The sequence below is a fragment of the Berghia stephanieae genome, chromosome 5 (genome assembly GCF_034508935.2).
Source record: "Berghia stephanieae isolate SIO BIC M18660-M18661 chromosome 5, UCSD_Bste_1.3, whole genome shotgun sequence".
Taxonomy (NCBI): domain Eukaryota; kingdom Metazoa; phylum Mollusca; class Gastropoda; order Nudibranchia; family Aeolidiidae; genus Berghia; species Berghia stephanieae.
In genome coordinates this window covers 23259280-23276779 of record NC_088364.1, presented here as the reverse complement: position 1 = coordinate 23276779, position 17500 = coordinate 23259280, and the positions used below count along the sequence as shown (strand labels likewise).

The 17500-nt window shown below is 34.9% G+C and overlaps 1 protein-coding gene across 3 annotated transcripts in view; it reads left to right on the top strand.

Moving 5' to 3' along the window:
* Positions 1 to 17500, top strand: part of LOC144972617 (17-beta-hydroxysteroid dehydrogenase type 6-like) — a 99370-nt gene that overhangs the window by 76170 nt on the left and 5700 nt on the right. For all 3 annotated transcript variants that reach the window (XM_078914056.1, XM_078914054.1, XM_078914055.1), the window contains exons 4-7: positions 7903 to 8085; positions 10023 to 10155; positions 12527 to 12686; positions 13156 to 13292. In XM_078914056.1, the coding sequence (XP_078770182.1) occupies positions 7903 to 8085; positions 10023 to 10155; positions 12527 to 12686; positions 13156 to 13292 (613 nt within the window). The remainder of the gene's footprint in view (positions 1 to 7902; positions 8086 to 10022; positions 10156 to 12526; positions 12687 to 13155; positions 13293 to 17500) is intronic.

Below are 17500 nucleotides of genomic sequence, written 5' to 3'. Positions count from 1 at the left end.
TTCTCCTTGCCTTGGTCGGCAAATAAAAGCTATTATGATGTGTCGCTCAAGGACGACCCGGTGGCGAAAGACAAACTAGATTGGCTCTAAAACCTTTTTGTTTAAATTCTTAATTGAAGGTCCTTGTCCTTGAAGCACCCAGTCCGTGCTTAGTTGTAAATCCCTGATGTCAGTCATCGCCGACACCAGAACCTTCCTGTCAGCCCATTACTACAACACACTGTTGTGAAGTCCAGAAAACCCTGGAAGCAGGAGCCAACCCTGGAACTAGCTGATAAATTTGCCTCAATCTAGCAAGCCAGCTGGATAAAGATAAGCCAAACGGGCTTATACCGTTTTCAAATGTATTTTCCACGGACACAAATGATTAAAAATGAAATAAATCAATCAATCATAAATAAATCAATAAATAAATCAATAGATAAATAAATAATAAATTAGATCAACTCAATTAGAGCGTTTCTTCCTGATATTAACTATATACTTATTCTCTCTATCTTTTCCTGTAACAATCAAATTAAACTTATGTATAGAATTGTTATTATTGTATTGGGTGCAGGGGCGTGGCTCTATTGGTTCAAATGGTGCCTGGCACCACATCCATGTTTTAAAAATGGATAACAGCATTTTTTAAAATATATAAAACTGAGAAATGGTATATATCGCCTTTCATCAACAGTGCGAAACAGACTCCCTTTCTGTCACAACGCCTTCTATCCACGCTTTTCTCCCGATTCACACAGTCCGTTGATGACTGTTAGCGACTGTGTACCATGGCTGAGCGAGTGACTGGATTTCCCCACTCAAACGATTGCAAGGAGCGGATTTTTGCTGGCACCATTTAAGGCTATTACTCTAATGTACTATAATGTTGCCACATTGAATACCTGGCTCGAATTTTTACCATCTTCACATACGAGAAAAAACCCGCCTCAGGTGCCAAGAAATTTTTGCTCCAACTCTGTTGGACTGGGGAAAAATAGCTAATGTTGGTCATTTACGTCCTAGTCATAGTATGGTAACTTCGACCATCTTTATTATTATCGAAATCACGATTATTAACAAGTTCATTTGTTTCTCTCTCTGTGTCGTGATTATTGTATATATTAATTTATATTATTATTATTATTATTATTATTATTATTATTATTATTATTATTATTATTATTATTATTATTATTATTATTATTATTATTATTATTATTATTATTATTATTATTATTATCATTATCATTATTATCATCATCATCATCATCATCATCATCATCATCATCATCATCATCATCATCATCATCATCATATTATTATTATTATTATTATTGCTGCAAAAATTGATATGAAGGAATGTGAACGCGTTAAGTCAAACATTTCTTGATAGTGATGCTATATGCTAAATGCATGATCTTCGCGTGAATATGCGTGTTTGACTTTGTGTGTGTGTGTGCGTTCATCTCACATACACACACACACACACACACACACAGATAGGTAGATAGATAGATAGATAGATAGATAGAGAGAGAGAGAGAGAGAGATATATATATATATAATATATATATAATATATATATATATATATATATATATATATATATCTTGTATGGTGTCATGTTTGATTTCCGAAGTGGAATGGGGCTGTTTCATGACGTAACTACAGTACTCTTTTAATAGGCCATGGGCTGTTTATATTCTTACGCTTTGTAAGTTTTGAAATTACCCTTTGTTCGATTGACATTCAATGTCTGCATGTGTCCCTTTAGCCATTTCCCTCAGTGTCCAAACTCCAATCAATATATTCGTTCGTGATTTATATAAACAAACTATTGAAAAGATTTGCAGGAATAGAAACATCACCATGCAAATTTACTTTAAAAGTATGTAAGTTTTTTTTTCTTTCTTTTATATTTAAACATGTAGCATGTGTAAGTCATTTTCGTCTGGCACCACTTTATACTGTAAGCATGCCACGCCGCTGATTGGGTGTTACTAGAATTGTTATTATTGTATTGGGTGTTACTATTGTCTTGACTCACTTGTATTAATACACGTAAGTTATAAGGGACCCTAAGGCTATTCTTAATCACCACTAGATTAAACCTGAGCCGTTTGTGGTGTAGGTTGAGTGGCGCAGCTGGTAAGAAAGCCATAGCGCGCATATTAGTTCGAATCCAGACCATTGATCTTATCGTTTGGACTCGAACCCACAAAATAACACACAAAACCCACCACAAAGAGCTCTTTTTGCTAGACAATATAGAATGGACTTGTTGCTCTCCTGTTCAATCATGAAATATCTATCCTGTGGTGGTTAGTGTGAAGTTTCGGGGAAAGTTCTGAAAAATGTAAGGAGAAAGTTAAGTAGATAAATGGATGTGTCATTGATTTTGTTTTTTAATTCCTTATTTTTTTTTCAAGTTTTATACTAATTGTCGCGTACAATTTGATTCGCATCCACGCGTCTGAGTACATTAAACGGTGAAAGGGACAGACGCGTCTCTTTCTTACATTTATTCACATTCAAGATTACGAAAACTTTCACAATGCATATAGAAATATGAAAAGATATAAGAAATGTGAATGCAATATCAATAAAAGCTTAAAAGAAAATACCCTAAAAACAAATCAGTCAAAGGATACTTATTTATTTATACTCTATATACATAATAAGATGCGTCGTCATTCATATGGATGACCTGGCCGAAGGGGTAAGGCATCTATCCCAGAAGGCGTGAAAATGGTGCTGTGGGTTCGATTTCCGTCTGCGCCATTTGTTTTATTTATTTATTTATTTATGTATTTATGTATTGGCCCTCTTCCTACAAAATGTTGCAAATGATAAATGTCCCACTCTACTCATTTTCTTTTAAATCTTTTTTTCTTCTGAATATCTCACTCAGAAACAGAACAAATATTCAGCTGCACCGACAAGTACAAAATGATTAAATAAATAAATAAATAAATAAATAAATAAATAAATAAATAAATGAATGAATGAATGAATGAATGAATGAATGAATGTATGAATGAATGAATGAATGGATGAATAAATAAATAAATCTCGCTAATTCAGAAAGCAATCATAGAAAAAAAATAAACAAAATTCTTTCTCTGAAACAGAATAATCAAGGCAAAAAAAAAGTGAAATTTGTTTTTTTTTTTAAACGAAGAAGAGGATTCGAACCGGTGTAGCAAAACGAGAAAAAAATGTAAGATGGTCTAACAGAAATTTTGCTTCATTCCTTTGATTGTTTCTTTTTTTCTTCAATATCTTATCCATGTATGTGATTGGGTGTAGTGTTTTCAAATATAATAATAAAACATTATATTGAAAACTTAAAATTGTGGTTGACAGACAGATCACTTAACCGAGAAGAACAAGTCAGTCTACATCAAAATAAATGAATAAATAAATAAACATTTAAACAAATAAATAAATTAATAATAAATAAATAAATAAATAAATAAATAAATACTTCTATAGATTGTCGCAAATGCTACCCCCCCCCCCCCCAATCCCGGCTTTTTATTTTTTATTGTTATAATGAATTATATTTAATATGAGGAATAGCAATGATAGTTTAATATTATTTGTTTTGGTTTCTGATCATATGATCGCTTTCTTAATGAGCGAGCTTAATTAATTAATGAATTTATTTATTTATTTGTTTATTTATTTATTTATATTTATATTTTGACTTAATTAACTTTTACTTGTTTGTCGTCTCTGATTATTTTGTTCTGTTTCTGGGTGAGATATTCTGAATATTCATTTCCTTTTCGCCCTGTTCATGAGCGAGATTTTAAAAATCCATTTACAAAAATGCTGCCCAAAAAGGATTCTTATAGACTTGTTACAGAATTAACATTCATAAAAACGTGTTCTTATCAAAACGAAGACATTGAAGATGTGCTAAAAGCAGTCCTTTTTGATAAGGTTTGACATTGAAGATGGTTTCTATAATTCACCTATAAAAAAAGAACATTCACAATTTCTTTCTTTTAAATAGAAAAATAATATTTATAGTTGGAACGTGTTACCGTTCGGTTTGTGTTGCAATCTATATTTCATTTATCCTTTGTGAGGTTTTAAAGACAAAATGATATTCGTACTGTATTTTATGTTGATGGGTTCTCAGTCAAGATTTTTTATTTTGTGTAATGATTTAAAAATATCTAGATTACAAATGGTGGTTAGATGCGTTAAATTATTGGAAGGAATAGGTGACACTGGAAAAAGATGCGTCCATAGAAGGATCGGGAAGCAGTTATAAATAGTCAGTGCAACATCAGATTTGCCAAAGGTTTCTGAAATTCAGAAATGAGACAAAGACCTAAGAACACTCGAGAAATGGCAGCTGTATACATCAGTCTGCATACATTTCTCAACGACATCAAAGGGAAATCAGTTTTAGTTCTCTCCGACAATATAAGCTTATATTAACTTATATGATCTAAATATGCAAGGTGGTCCGAGTCAAATCCTTAGAGATATGGCTACGAATATTTGGTCTCTATTTAGTAATCAATAACATAGAAGCCAAAATGAGTCACTTAAGCGTCACTTAAGAACCTGTCGACATAGTATCTATCTCGATACTCAAGCAAATAAAGTGGATACTAAATCAAAAATTGATACCGAGACAGGTGTGGGGACTGCACACTTGCGACAGGTTTACCTGACAAACCAGATTGCAATTTACAATTCTATACATGCCGATCCAATCACAACAGGGAGAGATTTTTTTAGCACAGATCGATTTAAATCAGCAGAACATCTTTTCCAACCCGCCACTCAGATTATTAAACAGGATGATATAGACATAAGGTCGAAGAGAGCTTTGGCAACCATTATTGCGCCAGAGTGGACCGCGATACAGTGGTGCAAAAACCTGGGCTCTGATTCATGGAGCGGGACTACGACGATAGTCCTAGACTAAATCCGTTGTCTCAGACTAAAAGGCTTGTAAGATATTCATGAAGCCGGACTACGCGAAGTCTCAGACTAAACGAGGGACTAAACGGGTGAAATTTACACCCGCGATTTAGCAGGCGTAAATATCGTAGTCTGGGACTAAATTTCAAGATCATAATATGTCCTCTACGCTGGGGGAAGTAATTGTACAGCGATTAGAACAAGAATACCCGACAGTTTTTGATTTTATAATTCTTTTCATTTATTTATTTATTTATTTATTTATTTATTTATTTATTTATTTATTTATTTATTTATTTTTTGGTTTTGTTTATTTTCTTTTCTTTACTTTTCTCGAAGATTTGACAATCGCACATACACTCCTCATCTTGCCCATTCAAAACACTCTGCAGGGATTCCTCCTCCCCCCCCCCAACACACAGTTTCATAGTAATCTCCTCCTCCTCCTCCTCCTCCTCCTCCTCCTCCTACTACTACTACTACTACTACTACTACTACTACTACTACTACTACTACTACTACTCTACTACTACTACACTACTACTACTACTGTTGCTGCTGCTACTTTCTTTATTATCATTACTCCTACTACTACTACTACAACTACTACTACCACTACTACTACTTCTACTACTACTACTACTGCTGCTACTACTACTACAACTTCTACAACAACAACAACAACAACAACAACTACTACTACTACTACTACTACTACTACTACTACTACTACTACTACTACTACTACTACTACTACTACTACTATTACATTTCTTTTATGTCTTTTATCGTCCATTATTTTCTAGAAATTTCACGTCTCTCACTGGCCTTATCATTTCTATCACACCGCGCTAACGATTCGTTCACACTCCAACCATCGTTGAGTACAGCAGACGATGCAATTTATACTGCATTTCATTTTATTTGTTTTCAACGTTTATTTGTTTATTGTTGTGCCGACGAAGGGTTTGTACCCGAAACGCCCATTGTCTGTATTGTTTCCACCGATTCCTCTCCATCATCACTCTTTCGTTAGTATTTTCGGGACCCCATGCTTCAGGCAGCGCCCACCGCTCTCTACTTAGAACAATGCTACACCGTGGATAAGAATCATTTAAGTGCCATCGTTATTTATATTTACTAAAAACATTACACACACACACTTTCTCAAACAATTTTTACACCCCTAAACTTGTCTCACACTATTTTTATTTGTGGGGAAAAAACAACAACAAAACAAACAAAAAAAAAACAACAAAACGATCAAAACAAACACGAAGAAGAAATAGATATGATTTCTGTGCCACTTCGTATGACGCATGCGCAGCTGGAAAAGTAACACATTTCTATGACGTTTTGTGGTACGTTTCCGAGGAATCCCCAGTTAAAAATAGATTGACCTCTGTAGTCTGAGACTTCGCAAGCGTAGTCAGAGACTTGATAGTCAGGGACGAAGTCTGACTCCATGAATGGCTTACTTTCCGTAGTCTCTGACTTCCCAAAGTCTTAGACTACAAAGTCTCAGACTTTGCTATAGTCTGAGACTACCATAGTCCCGCTCCATGAATCAGACCCCTGAAGCAAATGTCGATATGCCCCCCCCCCAGCCCACCAATAAAACTAGACAAATTAAATGATTCTACTTGAAAATGGGGCTACAACTCCCAGAATCTTTGCTTAATCAAAAAAATGGAGATTGTTTGTCTGGAGAATCGATGGTTAAACAAGTTCACAGCAAGTAATTGGATTCAGTAGTCTGATGCCCGACAACGGCGGCCATCTTGGTTCTAAACAAAGAAAATCATTACTTTTTATTCTTCATGCTGGTTAGAACTTTTCATGTGCCGGTGATCAGAATGTGTAAAAGTCAAAACATTATCAAATTTATGTTTTTTTCCCTCTCGATACGCTTTTATGCTCGCGGAGAAATATTTCATACGGGCGTCCGCCATTGTTCCGATAGTTTGGAGCCAGTGTTACTAAGTTACCATGCGTCATTTGGAAGGAAGTGACCTTTACGACTGTTGAAGAGTATTATGTTAGGTTCTGGTCACAAAAGTCTTAGACTCAAACTTGAGATAAAGTGAGAGTGAAAGAAAGATAGATAACCTGGGTTCATATTTCATATCAAAAGTAAGAAGATTTTGGTTTCGGTATTGGCCAATCAAATGCACGATTTAGAAACTCGTTTTGGGTTGAACATAGCCAAAATATTAGGAAAATTTAGTGCCAGCCATAAATGTGGTAATATTAGATGGCTTGCAGCGCGACGAACGAGTATTAAATGTCCATTTAGACATAGTTTTTGCACACGATCCGACGAACAAAGATTAGACGCGGTGGATGTGGGTCACCGTGAATCGACACACACACACACACACATACAGTCACACAAACACACACACACACACACACACACACATGCACACCACCACCATCACACCAGCACCAAACACATACCACACGGACAAGGCACACAAATAAATAAACATAAATGAGTGAACTTCACTCAATAGAGAGACCCCTTTTCGTAGAGGGGCTTCAGCGAAAAGTAATCACTCAGGACGATCCGTCAACACGAAGACAGGAAAATATAAGGCGGCTCTTGATATCAGGAGCTTGGGTGGACATCCGTCGAACAAGATTGAATTCCTCGTTTACCTACACGCTCAGTTTTCATGAGTTTTGGTCCAGCTGGTTTTGGTCCATTATCCACAATTTGTGTAAATCCGTAGGACCGTGTACGAAAAGTCTGTAAGTTTAAATGAGTCATAAGAGAACTCTAGGCTGCAAATGTTATCGAGCCCTCCCTTTGATGCTGAAATGCTGAAAGTTGTAATGCTATCCTGCTTTGTTCTGATAATGTTATGCAGTGAGGTAACATTATGTCGTAAGAATCGAGCCGGTGGCCATGAGATAAAATCTGCTCAAGTTTCTCACCACAACGTTTTTTATCGATTCCTATTACAGAGTTATGGGCTGTGGTAAACAACGCCGGCGTGTCTGCCGTCTGTGAAATCGAGTGGTCTAGCGTCCGTGAGTACATGAAAATCATGGATGTTAACGTCTTTGGGACCGTGAGAGTGACCAAGGGATTCCTGCCTCTGCTGCGCCGCTCTGAGGGACGAGTTATTAATGTTGCCAGTCTTGCTGGTGAGTACTCATTAATTTGTTGGGGCAAGGGTTGATAGATTTATCTGTAACTTCATAGCGTATGAAGAGATCAGAACATTGTGTGCATTTTCAAATAAAGGGTTAAAGTTTTTGTTTTGTTTTTAAAAAATTGAAATCCGCTTTTTAGGACCGAAAATAGTGCCGCCATCAAGAGTTATTGACATTGAAAGGTCACTAGGTGTAAATCAAGAATCTCCAAATTTTAATTTCGAGTATTGGTAAAACATTCCAGCCACTTTTTCGTAATTCGCCTTTCGTGCGTCGCTAAACATTAACCAATGGGAATATCCCCTGTATCTAACCTTATGTACAGACTCTGAACTAGTTCTTGTGTCATACAAACATACCTTACTCCATTGAGTGTGATTAATTACTATTATTATTATTATTATTATTATTATTATTATTATTATTATTATTATTATTATTATTATTATTATTATTATTATTATTATTATTATTATTTATTATTATTATTATTATTATTATTATTATTATTATTATTATTATTATTATTATTATTATTATTATTATTATTATTATTATTATTATTATTATTATTATTATTTTATTATTATTATTATTATTATTATTATTATTTATTATTATTATCATCATTATTATAACTATTATATTATCATTATTATTATTATTATTATTATTTTATTTATTATTATTATTATTATTATTATTATTATTATTATTATTAGTTTTGTTTTATTTATTATTATTATTATTATTATTATTATTATCATTATTATTATTATTATTTATTTATTTATTCATTATTATTATTATTATTATATTATTTATTTATTTATTTATTTATTATTTTATTTATTATTATTATTATTATTATATTATTATTATATTATTATTATTTTATATTATTATTATTATTATTATTATTATTATTATTATTATTATTATTATTATTATTATTATTATTATTATTATTATATTATTATTTTTATTATTATTATTATTATTATTATTACATTATTTATTATTATTATTATTATTATTATATTATTATTATTATTATATATTATTATTATTATATTATTATTATTATTATTATTATTAGCCTATATCAGCCCCAGCACAGCGCCGCAAATTGAGCTAGAGAGAAATGGCTTGTTGACGGCCATGTAACGCGATCGATATTCAAACTAGGTATCTTTCGGGTACAAAGTAAAGACCATACCGCTAAGCCACACTGAACCCCCCCCCCCTTACTTATCAAACGTCATGGCAATGTACGGTTTCCTCGAACGTTTTTGCATGTCCCTAGTTCAAGGAGTTCAAGGAAACCGTTCTAGAGTGTATTATTATTATTATTATTATTACTATTACTATTATTATTATTATTATTATTATTATTATTATTATTATTATTATTATTATTTATTATTATTATTATTATTATTATCATCATAATTATTATATGTTTGAGTCGTGTACACATATTTGCATGTCTGATAACTGAACGTAATGAAGGGCTTGGTTTAAATATTTTGCGTTGGTTTTAGAGTATTTCCATAACTAATTGGGTTCTCAAAGTACCCTTTGATTTCAGTGTTTTTATTGATCCTCCTCCTACCCATCTTCCTTTTCCTCCTTCTTCTCCTCGTGTCCTGCTTCTCAAACCCCCTCTTCCTACTCTCCCTTCACTTCATCCTCTTTCTCCTTCTCCCCTCTTCCTCCTCTTCCTTGTCAGTATTATCATAAACATCGCCGTCGTCGTGGTCGTCGCCGTAGTCGTCATCGTCGTCGTGATCATCATCATCATCATCATCATCATCATCATCATCATCATCATCATCATCATCATCATCATTATCATCATCATCATCGTCATCATCATCACATAACGAATTATTTACATGATGCCAAAACCAACACTTTAATTTCAGGTCGCTACTCTTTACCCTACTTCTCTGCATACACGATGTCCAAGAAAGCTTCCATTGCCTTCTCGGATTGCCTGAGGCAAGAGATGAGAAAGTTTAACATCAGCGTCATAACCATCGAACCTGGTCTTTACAAGTAATCATATAAAAATCACTAAAACGATTATACTGAATCTTAGAAAAAGAGAAAAAAAAAACATTCACTGTTATTTCCTGAATTTCTATATGTTTTAATGACTTCATTGCGTTTTAGAACGCTTTTTATTACCCATGCTGGACTGTTTTTGAAATATAAGTTTAGATCTATTTTAGGCGGAGAAGATTCAAAAGGAATTGTTGATTTGCCTTCGAACATTCAGAATTGACGATAGACTACCAGATTAAAGATCATGGCTCGCTCATTAATCTCTCAGTTGAAAATAATCGGATCTGCTCGTCAGTTCTTTACAGATTAAGAAACATATTCAAAACGGAACTATTGCAAGGGTCTGTCGATTGGCGTTTCATAAAATGAACACAATCCGTTCTGACATTGGATGTTTGACTCACTTGCTCCGAAGATTTACAATGCTGCCAGTTAAGGAAATGGTTAGATTCAAGGCATGTTTATGATTTAACGTTGTCTGAAATTCATAACACCTCCATGCCTTACAGCACTAAAATATCACCCGTCATTGGACAGAGCTTTTATTATGGAATTAAGTCTCTATAAAGTGTTATGTAAGCTCCGCCTTCTCTTTCTACTCTGACATACAGCAGACAACGACAGCTTTTCGAATGTCACAATTCGTCCTAACCGTTTTCATCTTCTTGAGTGAAAGGCTGGCTCCATTTTCGTTTTGAATTGATCGTGACAGGAAACGGACAGTTACAGCTACCTGCTCTATCGGTCATCTCATCCGGTGAAGTGCGAAGAAGTGCGCTTGCGGAGACTCTGTCAGGAAGATGATGAATTTGCCTTCAACGTGATCGCATGCTCGATTTCTTTAGGGCACGGGAATATCGGGGAACTACGACCATAAAAAATGTCACAATGTACGCAGATCAGTATTGTGAGGCCCAAGAAGAAAGCAAGCCGGAACGGACACATGAAGAATGAAAATGCAAGACCTGCGATACCCGAAGAAGTTAGGAAGCCTGGAAATGGTAAAACAATAACAAAACAAGCCACCACACAGGCCACAGCCTGTCACGCATCAGAGATCGAAATGTTGCTCTCACTGCAAGACAACAACCCACAACACAGCGGATTGCTGGACTAAAACAAAAAAGGCGACTGGCGGGAGATTATCATGCAAACTTGATAAATCGGAAACTGCAAATACCCCAATGCCTTACCCTACAACTGGACCAGTCATCGTAAATGGTGAATCGTACACCGGCCTTTGCGACACAGGACTTGATTACTCTGCGGTTGTTCAACCGAATTTAGTCAAGGCACACCAATACACCGGCGAGCAACTGGACAAATCGCATCGCTGAATTACCCGCCCCTTCGTCTACCGATAGCTCGAATAATCATCAACAAATGCCCTTTCGTACAAGGCAAAATAAAAGTCGCAGTGATGGAAGCATCATCACACCCAATAATTATCGGAGTTCGATATGTCTTCATCGCCGCACCAGCCGCGCCAATCCAGGCCTATTCTGTCACTTCAAGATCTCAACATAAACAAAACGAAGAGACAAACCTGACTACAAACCCATCGCCTGGTGAAATGAAAGACGCTCAAAACAGTGACCCAACCTTACAAAAGTGCTTCAAAAAGTTAAACCAGGCTACAGACCCTCCTAAGCGAGGCGACGTTATTGTGAAAAACTAACTATTATACCGGATCGCTACTGAAGGCCGCCATCAATTAATGTTACCACACCAGTACCGGACTCAAGTCATGGAGATTGGACACGATATCGCCTTCTCTGGACACATGGGAATGGGAGCCACAATTCAACGCATAGGTGGCATTATATCAGCAAAATTTATTCTGATAATAGCAAAGTCACAAATTAAATAGCGGGCACCGGTGTAAGATAAAGATCTGAGAGTGTAAGAATCAGTGCCAGACAAAGCAGAACGAAAAATACAAGAATAAAAGTATCTCAAACAATCTGTACGCATCGACTTCGGATCGAACCTCAGACCTGATTACTGTTTAATTACTGAAGAGGGCAATTGAAGGCATACGAATCAAAATACCTTGCAAATTGGTCTTTTCATTTACTTTTAGTTTGAAAAGAAATGTGATAACAATACTAACTTCTTGCTGAATTTGAATTCACAATGCCGCATTTGCTTTCCTTATTGCAAAATACGAATTTCCGTACTATAATAAGACTAAGACTTTACGTCACGTAAAGATATGAATGGGTTTTTCTTACGTCAACTTTTTACAGTTACACCTTGCAAATTTGAATTCCTTATGCCGCATTTTTCTCACTATGACGCTTTGAAAACAATTTGCTCTGTAAACACTATTTTAACATACATCATTATTACACATTCTCAGGACACCCATCCTTAAACTCGACAATTTGATCGACTCCAACAAGAAGTCCTGGGCGGAAACACCAACGGATGTCAGGGAGGATTATGGGGAAGAATATTTCGATACATTTCAGCAGCTCGTCTCCGACAGCGTTGCCACGGCACGGCTCAATTTACATGAGGTACTGGTAGTAATAGTCAAAGAGCGTATATATTACTACAACAATGGGACAGGCCAAAACGGTGCAAATTATAAAATGTTTTCAGCCACAAATGTTTTGCACATAAATTTAAACGGCTATAACTTTTGAATGAATTACAATAAAATCATAATTTAAAAGCTGAAGATAAATTCAAAACAACGCGTTTATTGTGAATATATATTTAAAAAATTAACTACCAGGAACGTCTCAGAATCAAACCGTTCAATTTATATGGTGATAAAACGAGACAACAAATTCAGCATAATTTGTGCGTCTTAGAATTTTCAAGTGAAAAAAAAACGTATATTTGGCCGAAAAGAAACAAAAATGAGTTAAGGGGGTAATTTAACAAGTAGAATAATAAACTATTGTTCTGAAAGTTACAAACTCGAACAAACTTTGTTTGTGGCAGGTCGGGCAGTCTATTCTCATGTTTTGCCTTTTGCAGGTAACCGACAACATGATCCATGCAGTGTGCGCTGAACATCCTAACATCCGATACGTTCCGTACTGGAAACATCGATTAAGAGCGTTCCTTATCGGAGCCTTGCCAATTACAGCAACGGATAAATTGTTTGCCTACAGGTAAATGTTTTAAATAAAAATTGATTTATTTTAAAATAATAATAATAATAATAATAATAATAATAATAATAATAATAATAATAATAATAATAATAATAATAATAATAATAATAATATAATAATATGAATATGAAATGATATGATGATGATGATGATGATGATGATGATGATGATGAGATGTATAGTAGTAGTAGTAGTAGTAGTAGTAGTAGTAGTAGTAGTAGTAGTAGTAGTAGTAGTAGTAGTAGTAGTAGTAGTAGTTGTAGTAGTAGTACTAGTAGTATTAGTGAAAATGTTGCTGCTTGAAGGTTGAAGGAAAAAATAACGATAAGTCATGAAATGTAAGATCAATTTAACTCATGTATATCTTATCCGAGAAACTAATATCGAGAATATCTACTCAAGAGTTTCCTGAGGTTTCCCGACGACTGATTTCCCTTGTTTTCGCAACGTGATAACCCGTGATAGTGAGTAGCCTGCTACTACTACAACTTAGAAGGGGATTGGAGACTTATTCTTATTTAATTATAAACGTAAGATTCCATTTTACTCTAAAAGATTTCAATAAATCAAGGAAAAACAAAATAGGTGGAAGTGTCATTTGAAACCTTATTTATCTTTAAATAAATGTTGAATATTCTTATATCAGGAATGTTCTATTACTTTGATAGAGCTAAAGAAATAAAATAGATTACACCAAGGAGAAAAAGAAAAGGACGAGGAGGACGAAGAGGAGGAGCAGGGGGGGGGGGGGGCGAAGCAAAACAAGAAGGAGATTGATGAAGAGAAAAAGAAGAAAAAGAAGACGAATGAAAAGAAGAATACGTTGGAGGGGGAGGGAGGAGGAGGGGGAAAATGAAGAAGAAATTAAATTGTTTATTTGTGTTTATGTATGTTTGTGTATGTATTACTATATTATAAATCTGATAAACAAAAGAAAGTGGATAGGAGGAGGAAGAGGAAGATGATGAGGAGAAAAAGAGGGAGAGGGTAGAGAACAATAAGAAAGAGGATAATTATGTCTTCATCCATGGTGGCTTGTACTCTTGAGCACTTGCAGGTCAGTTGTTTCCACGTATCACGATCTTGAGGTGCGCACGAAGTCAATATTATTTTATAAATCACGTTTTGGCCATTATTAGATTATTCAAATATGCCATTCCCTATCTTCTTCTGGCTCTTTTTCCTTCGATCTTCCCAACTTTTCTATTCCGCCTCTCCTCCACACATGTCCAAGAAATTGTCACTGTCTCTTTCTGATGGTATATAATACAGACCTGCCAACCAGTACGGTTTCGCGTATTTTAGTACGATTTTTGGACCCAAATTCCCGGATACGATTCCAAAGGATTAAGTACAATTTTTTTTAAATGTGTGATGTGAATGATGTTGATGATACATTTGATGTAATGATACACCAACTGTTGAAGTTGACAGTGTTTCTGAATGAATGATGCATCACATAATTTAGTACTTTAGTTATCATTTCAGTTAGTTTTATGATGCCGATTTTCACCAATATTTTTCTCATACATTTATGAGGATTTGCATAGAATTATTATTATTATTATTATTATTATTATTATTATTATTATTATTATTATTATTATTATTATTATTATTATTATTATTTATTATTATATTATTATTATTATTATTATTATTATTATTATTATTATTATTATTATTAGTAGTAGTAGTAGTGGTAGTGTAGTAGTAGTAGTAGTAGTAGTAGTATAGTAAATAGTAGTAGTAGTAGTAGTAGTAGTAGTATGAGGAGGAGGAGAAGGAGGAGGAGGAGGAGGAGGATAAGTAGTAGTAGTAGTAGTAGTAGTAGTAGTAGTAGTAGTAGTAGTAGTAGTAGTAGTAGTAGTAGTATGAGGAGGAGTAGTAGTAGTAGTAGTAGTAGTAGTAGTAGTAGTAGTAGTAGTAGTAGTAGTAGTAGAGTAGTAGTAGTAGTAGTAGTAGTAGTAGTAGTAGTAGTAGTAGTAGTATATAGTAGTAGTAGTAGTAGTAGTAGTAGTAGTATACTAGTAGAGTAGTAGTAGTAGTAGTAGTAGTAGTAGTAGTATAGTAGTAGGAGGAGGAGGAGGAGGAGGAGGAGGAGGAGGAGGAGGAGGAGGAGGAGAAGTAAATGCTCCAAAATAAAGAAAGAAAGAAAGAAAGAGAGAGAGAGAGAGAGAGAGAGAGAGAGAGAGAGAGAGAGAGAGGGAGAGAGAGAGAGAGAGAGAGAGAGAGAGAGAGAGAGAGAGAGAGAGAGAGGGGTAGGGAGGGAGGGAGCAAGCACTGGATAACATATATGGAAAATATCTTGCTACTGTTGCAAAATGTCATCTATTGAATTGAAGACCACTCTCCCAAATATTTTCTCCAAAAACTTACTCATAACTGAGCAGATATCACCATCACAACTTCGTTTGGTACATCAGCATCATCATCCCCACATCATCATCTCTTACCATCACCATCATGGCATCACCACTTCACTACAACCGCCATCACAGCATTGTCAGAGAGAGAGAGAGAGAGAGAGAGAGAGAGAGAGAGAGAGAGAGAGAGAGAGAGAGAGGGGAAATTCTTCATTGGTGTGTTTATGTGCGTTGCGTGTGTGTGTGTGTGTGTGTGTGTGTGTGTGTATGTATGTGTGTACATGCACTCATGTTATTATGTCATTAGAGAGTATGATTAGGACTCAAAATATATTTAGAGTATATTGTAATAGTATTAATATGTGTAGCTTAGTTGCATATGGGAGAAACAAATTTTTTTTATTAATGATTCCCACTGAATTCTAGCGGTCGGACTTGGGCGTTCAGGGTTGCATGTGGTTTTGTGTATTGGTGCGTTGTGTCCTGCTGGCGGGTGTTTTAAGCATTTTGGACAAACTCACAGAATCGATAGTTATTCCCAGCGGCGTGGCGTATTGATGGCATATGGTGGTGCCATGATTAGAAGAAGAAAAAAAATTCTAAAACAGTGAACACGATTAAGAGGAGAGAGCTCATGTTAAAAACTCTCTTTTTTTAAAGGGTGGGGGGGGGGGGGGGGTCGATGGTTTCTACGAGTGGACAAAACTCACAAAAATAAATAATTCATGAAAACAACTCTGAGATACAAGTCCGGTGTGAAAAGGTCTTTGTAAGTATTCTTTGTCCACCATTTGAAGGATTGGATTTGGTAGATAATGCAATCAATATGTGATAAATGTAAAATAAAAGAGAAAAAAAAAACCTATGACAGAAATTATTTACTTTTAGTACTTGTAAAGAAAATCTGAAAATCTTTTTATAATTTGTTTATTGAAATCTGGAATGGCATCTATTTCAGCTTTGTGAATTGACAGAATCATTAACAAATTTAACCGCTCCTGTTTCATTGAATTTCGCAAGAAATTTTTCACTCTTTTAGGGGTGCTAAAACAACGTTCAGGAGGTCAAGAAATACGATGGAAGTGGTGAAGGTCAATATAGCCTATAGATGTCCATTATTTGTCAGTGTTTGTTGTATCTGTAAAAAGTAGACAATAAAAACAAAAGAAACGTTTGTTTTTTCTAAACTAACTGTGAGCCATTCATGTCTGTCATACCATGTCACTGAAAAAGAGCGTTTTCGAGATTTCCACACCTGTGTTAATTCAAAATCAGTTGGTTGGTGAGGAACTAGTCTTTTTATTTCTAATTTGTCATCTAGTGTCAATCTCCCAAACGGTCGGTGAAGCAAAGAGTCAACTTGATTCATTGCAATTCATTGTTTAACAAAACAAAACTTCAAAGTATATCTCAAATAATGGAAATCAGTGGAATACGATTAATGATTGCACAAATAAAAGGTAGATTCAGATCTTAAAGCATCACAAAGAAAAAATCACTCCACTTAAGTACTTAAGAAATAAAAAAACACACCAAAGTATAACTGTTGACAATCTTCGCTTTCTTTCTCTGACTGACACAAATACACACGCACAAACACACACACACACACACACAAATAAATGCTCATACACACGTAACCATCAACTCGACACTACAAACAAGAAAAATGTTGGTAAATTCGTCCACAATGCTTCGTTGCAAAGGATTACTTTATTCATTAATCGTGAAAAAGAGGTGGGGAGGGGGGGGGGGCAGGGGGAGGGTTGATATGTCATATTTTTAAGTTTTATGTTGTTTTTCTTTGCTACTTACAAATAAACTTGACAATGATCAGTG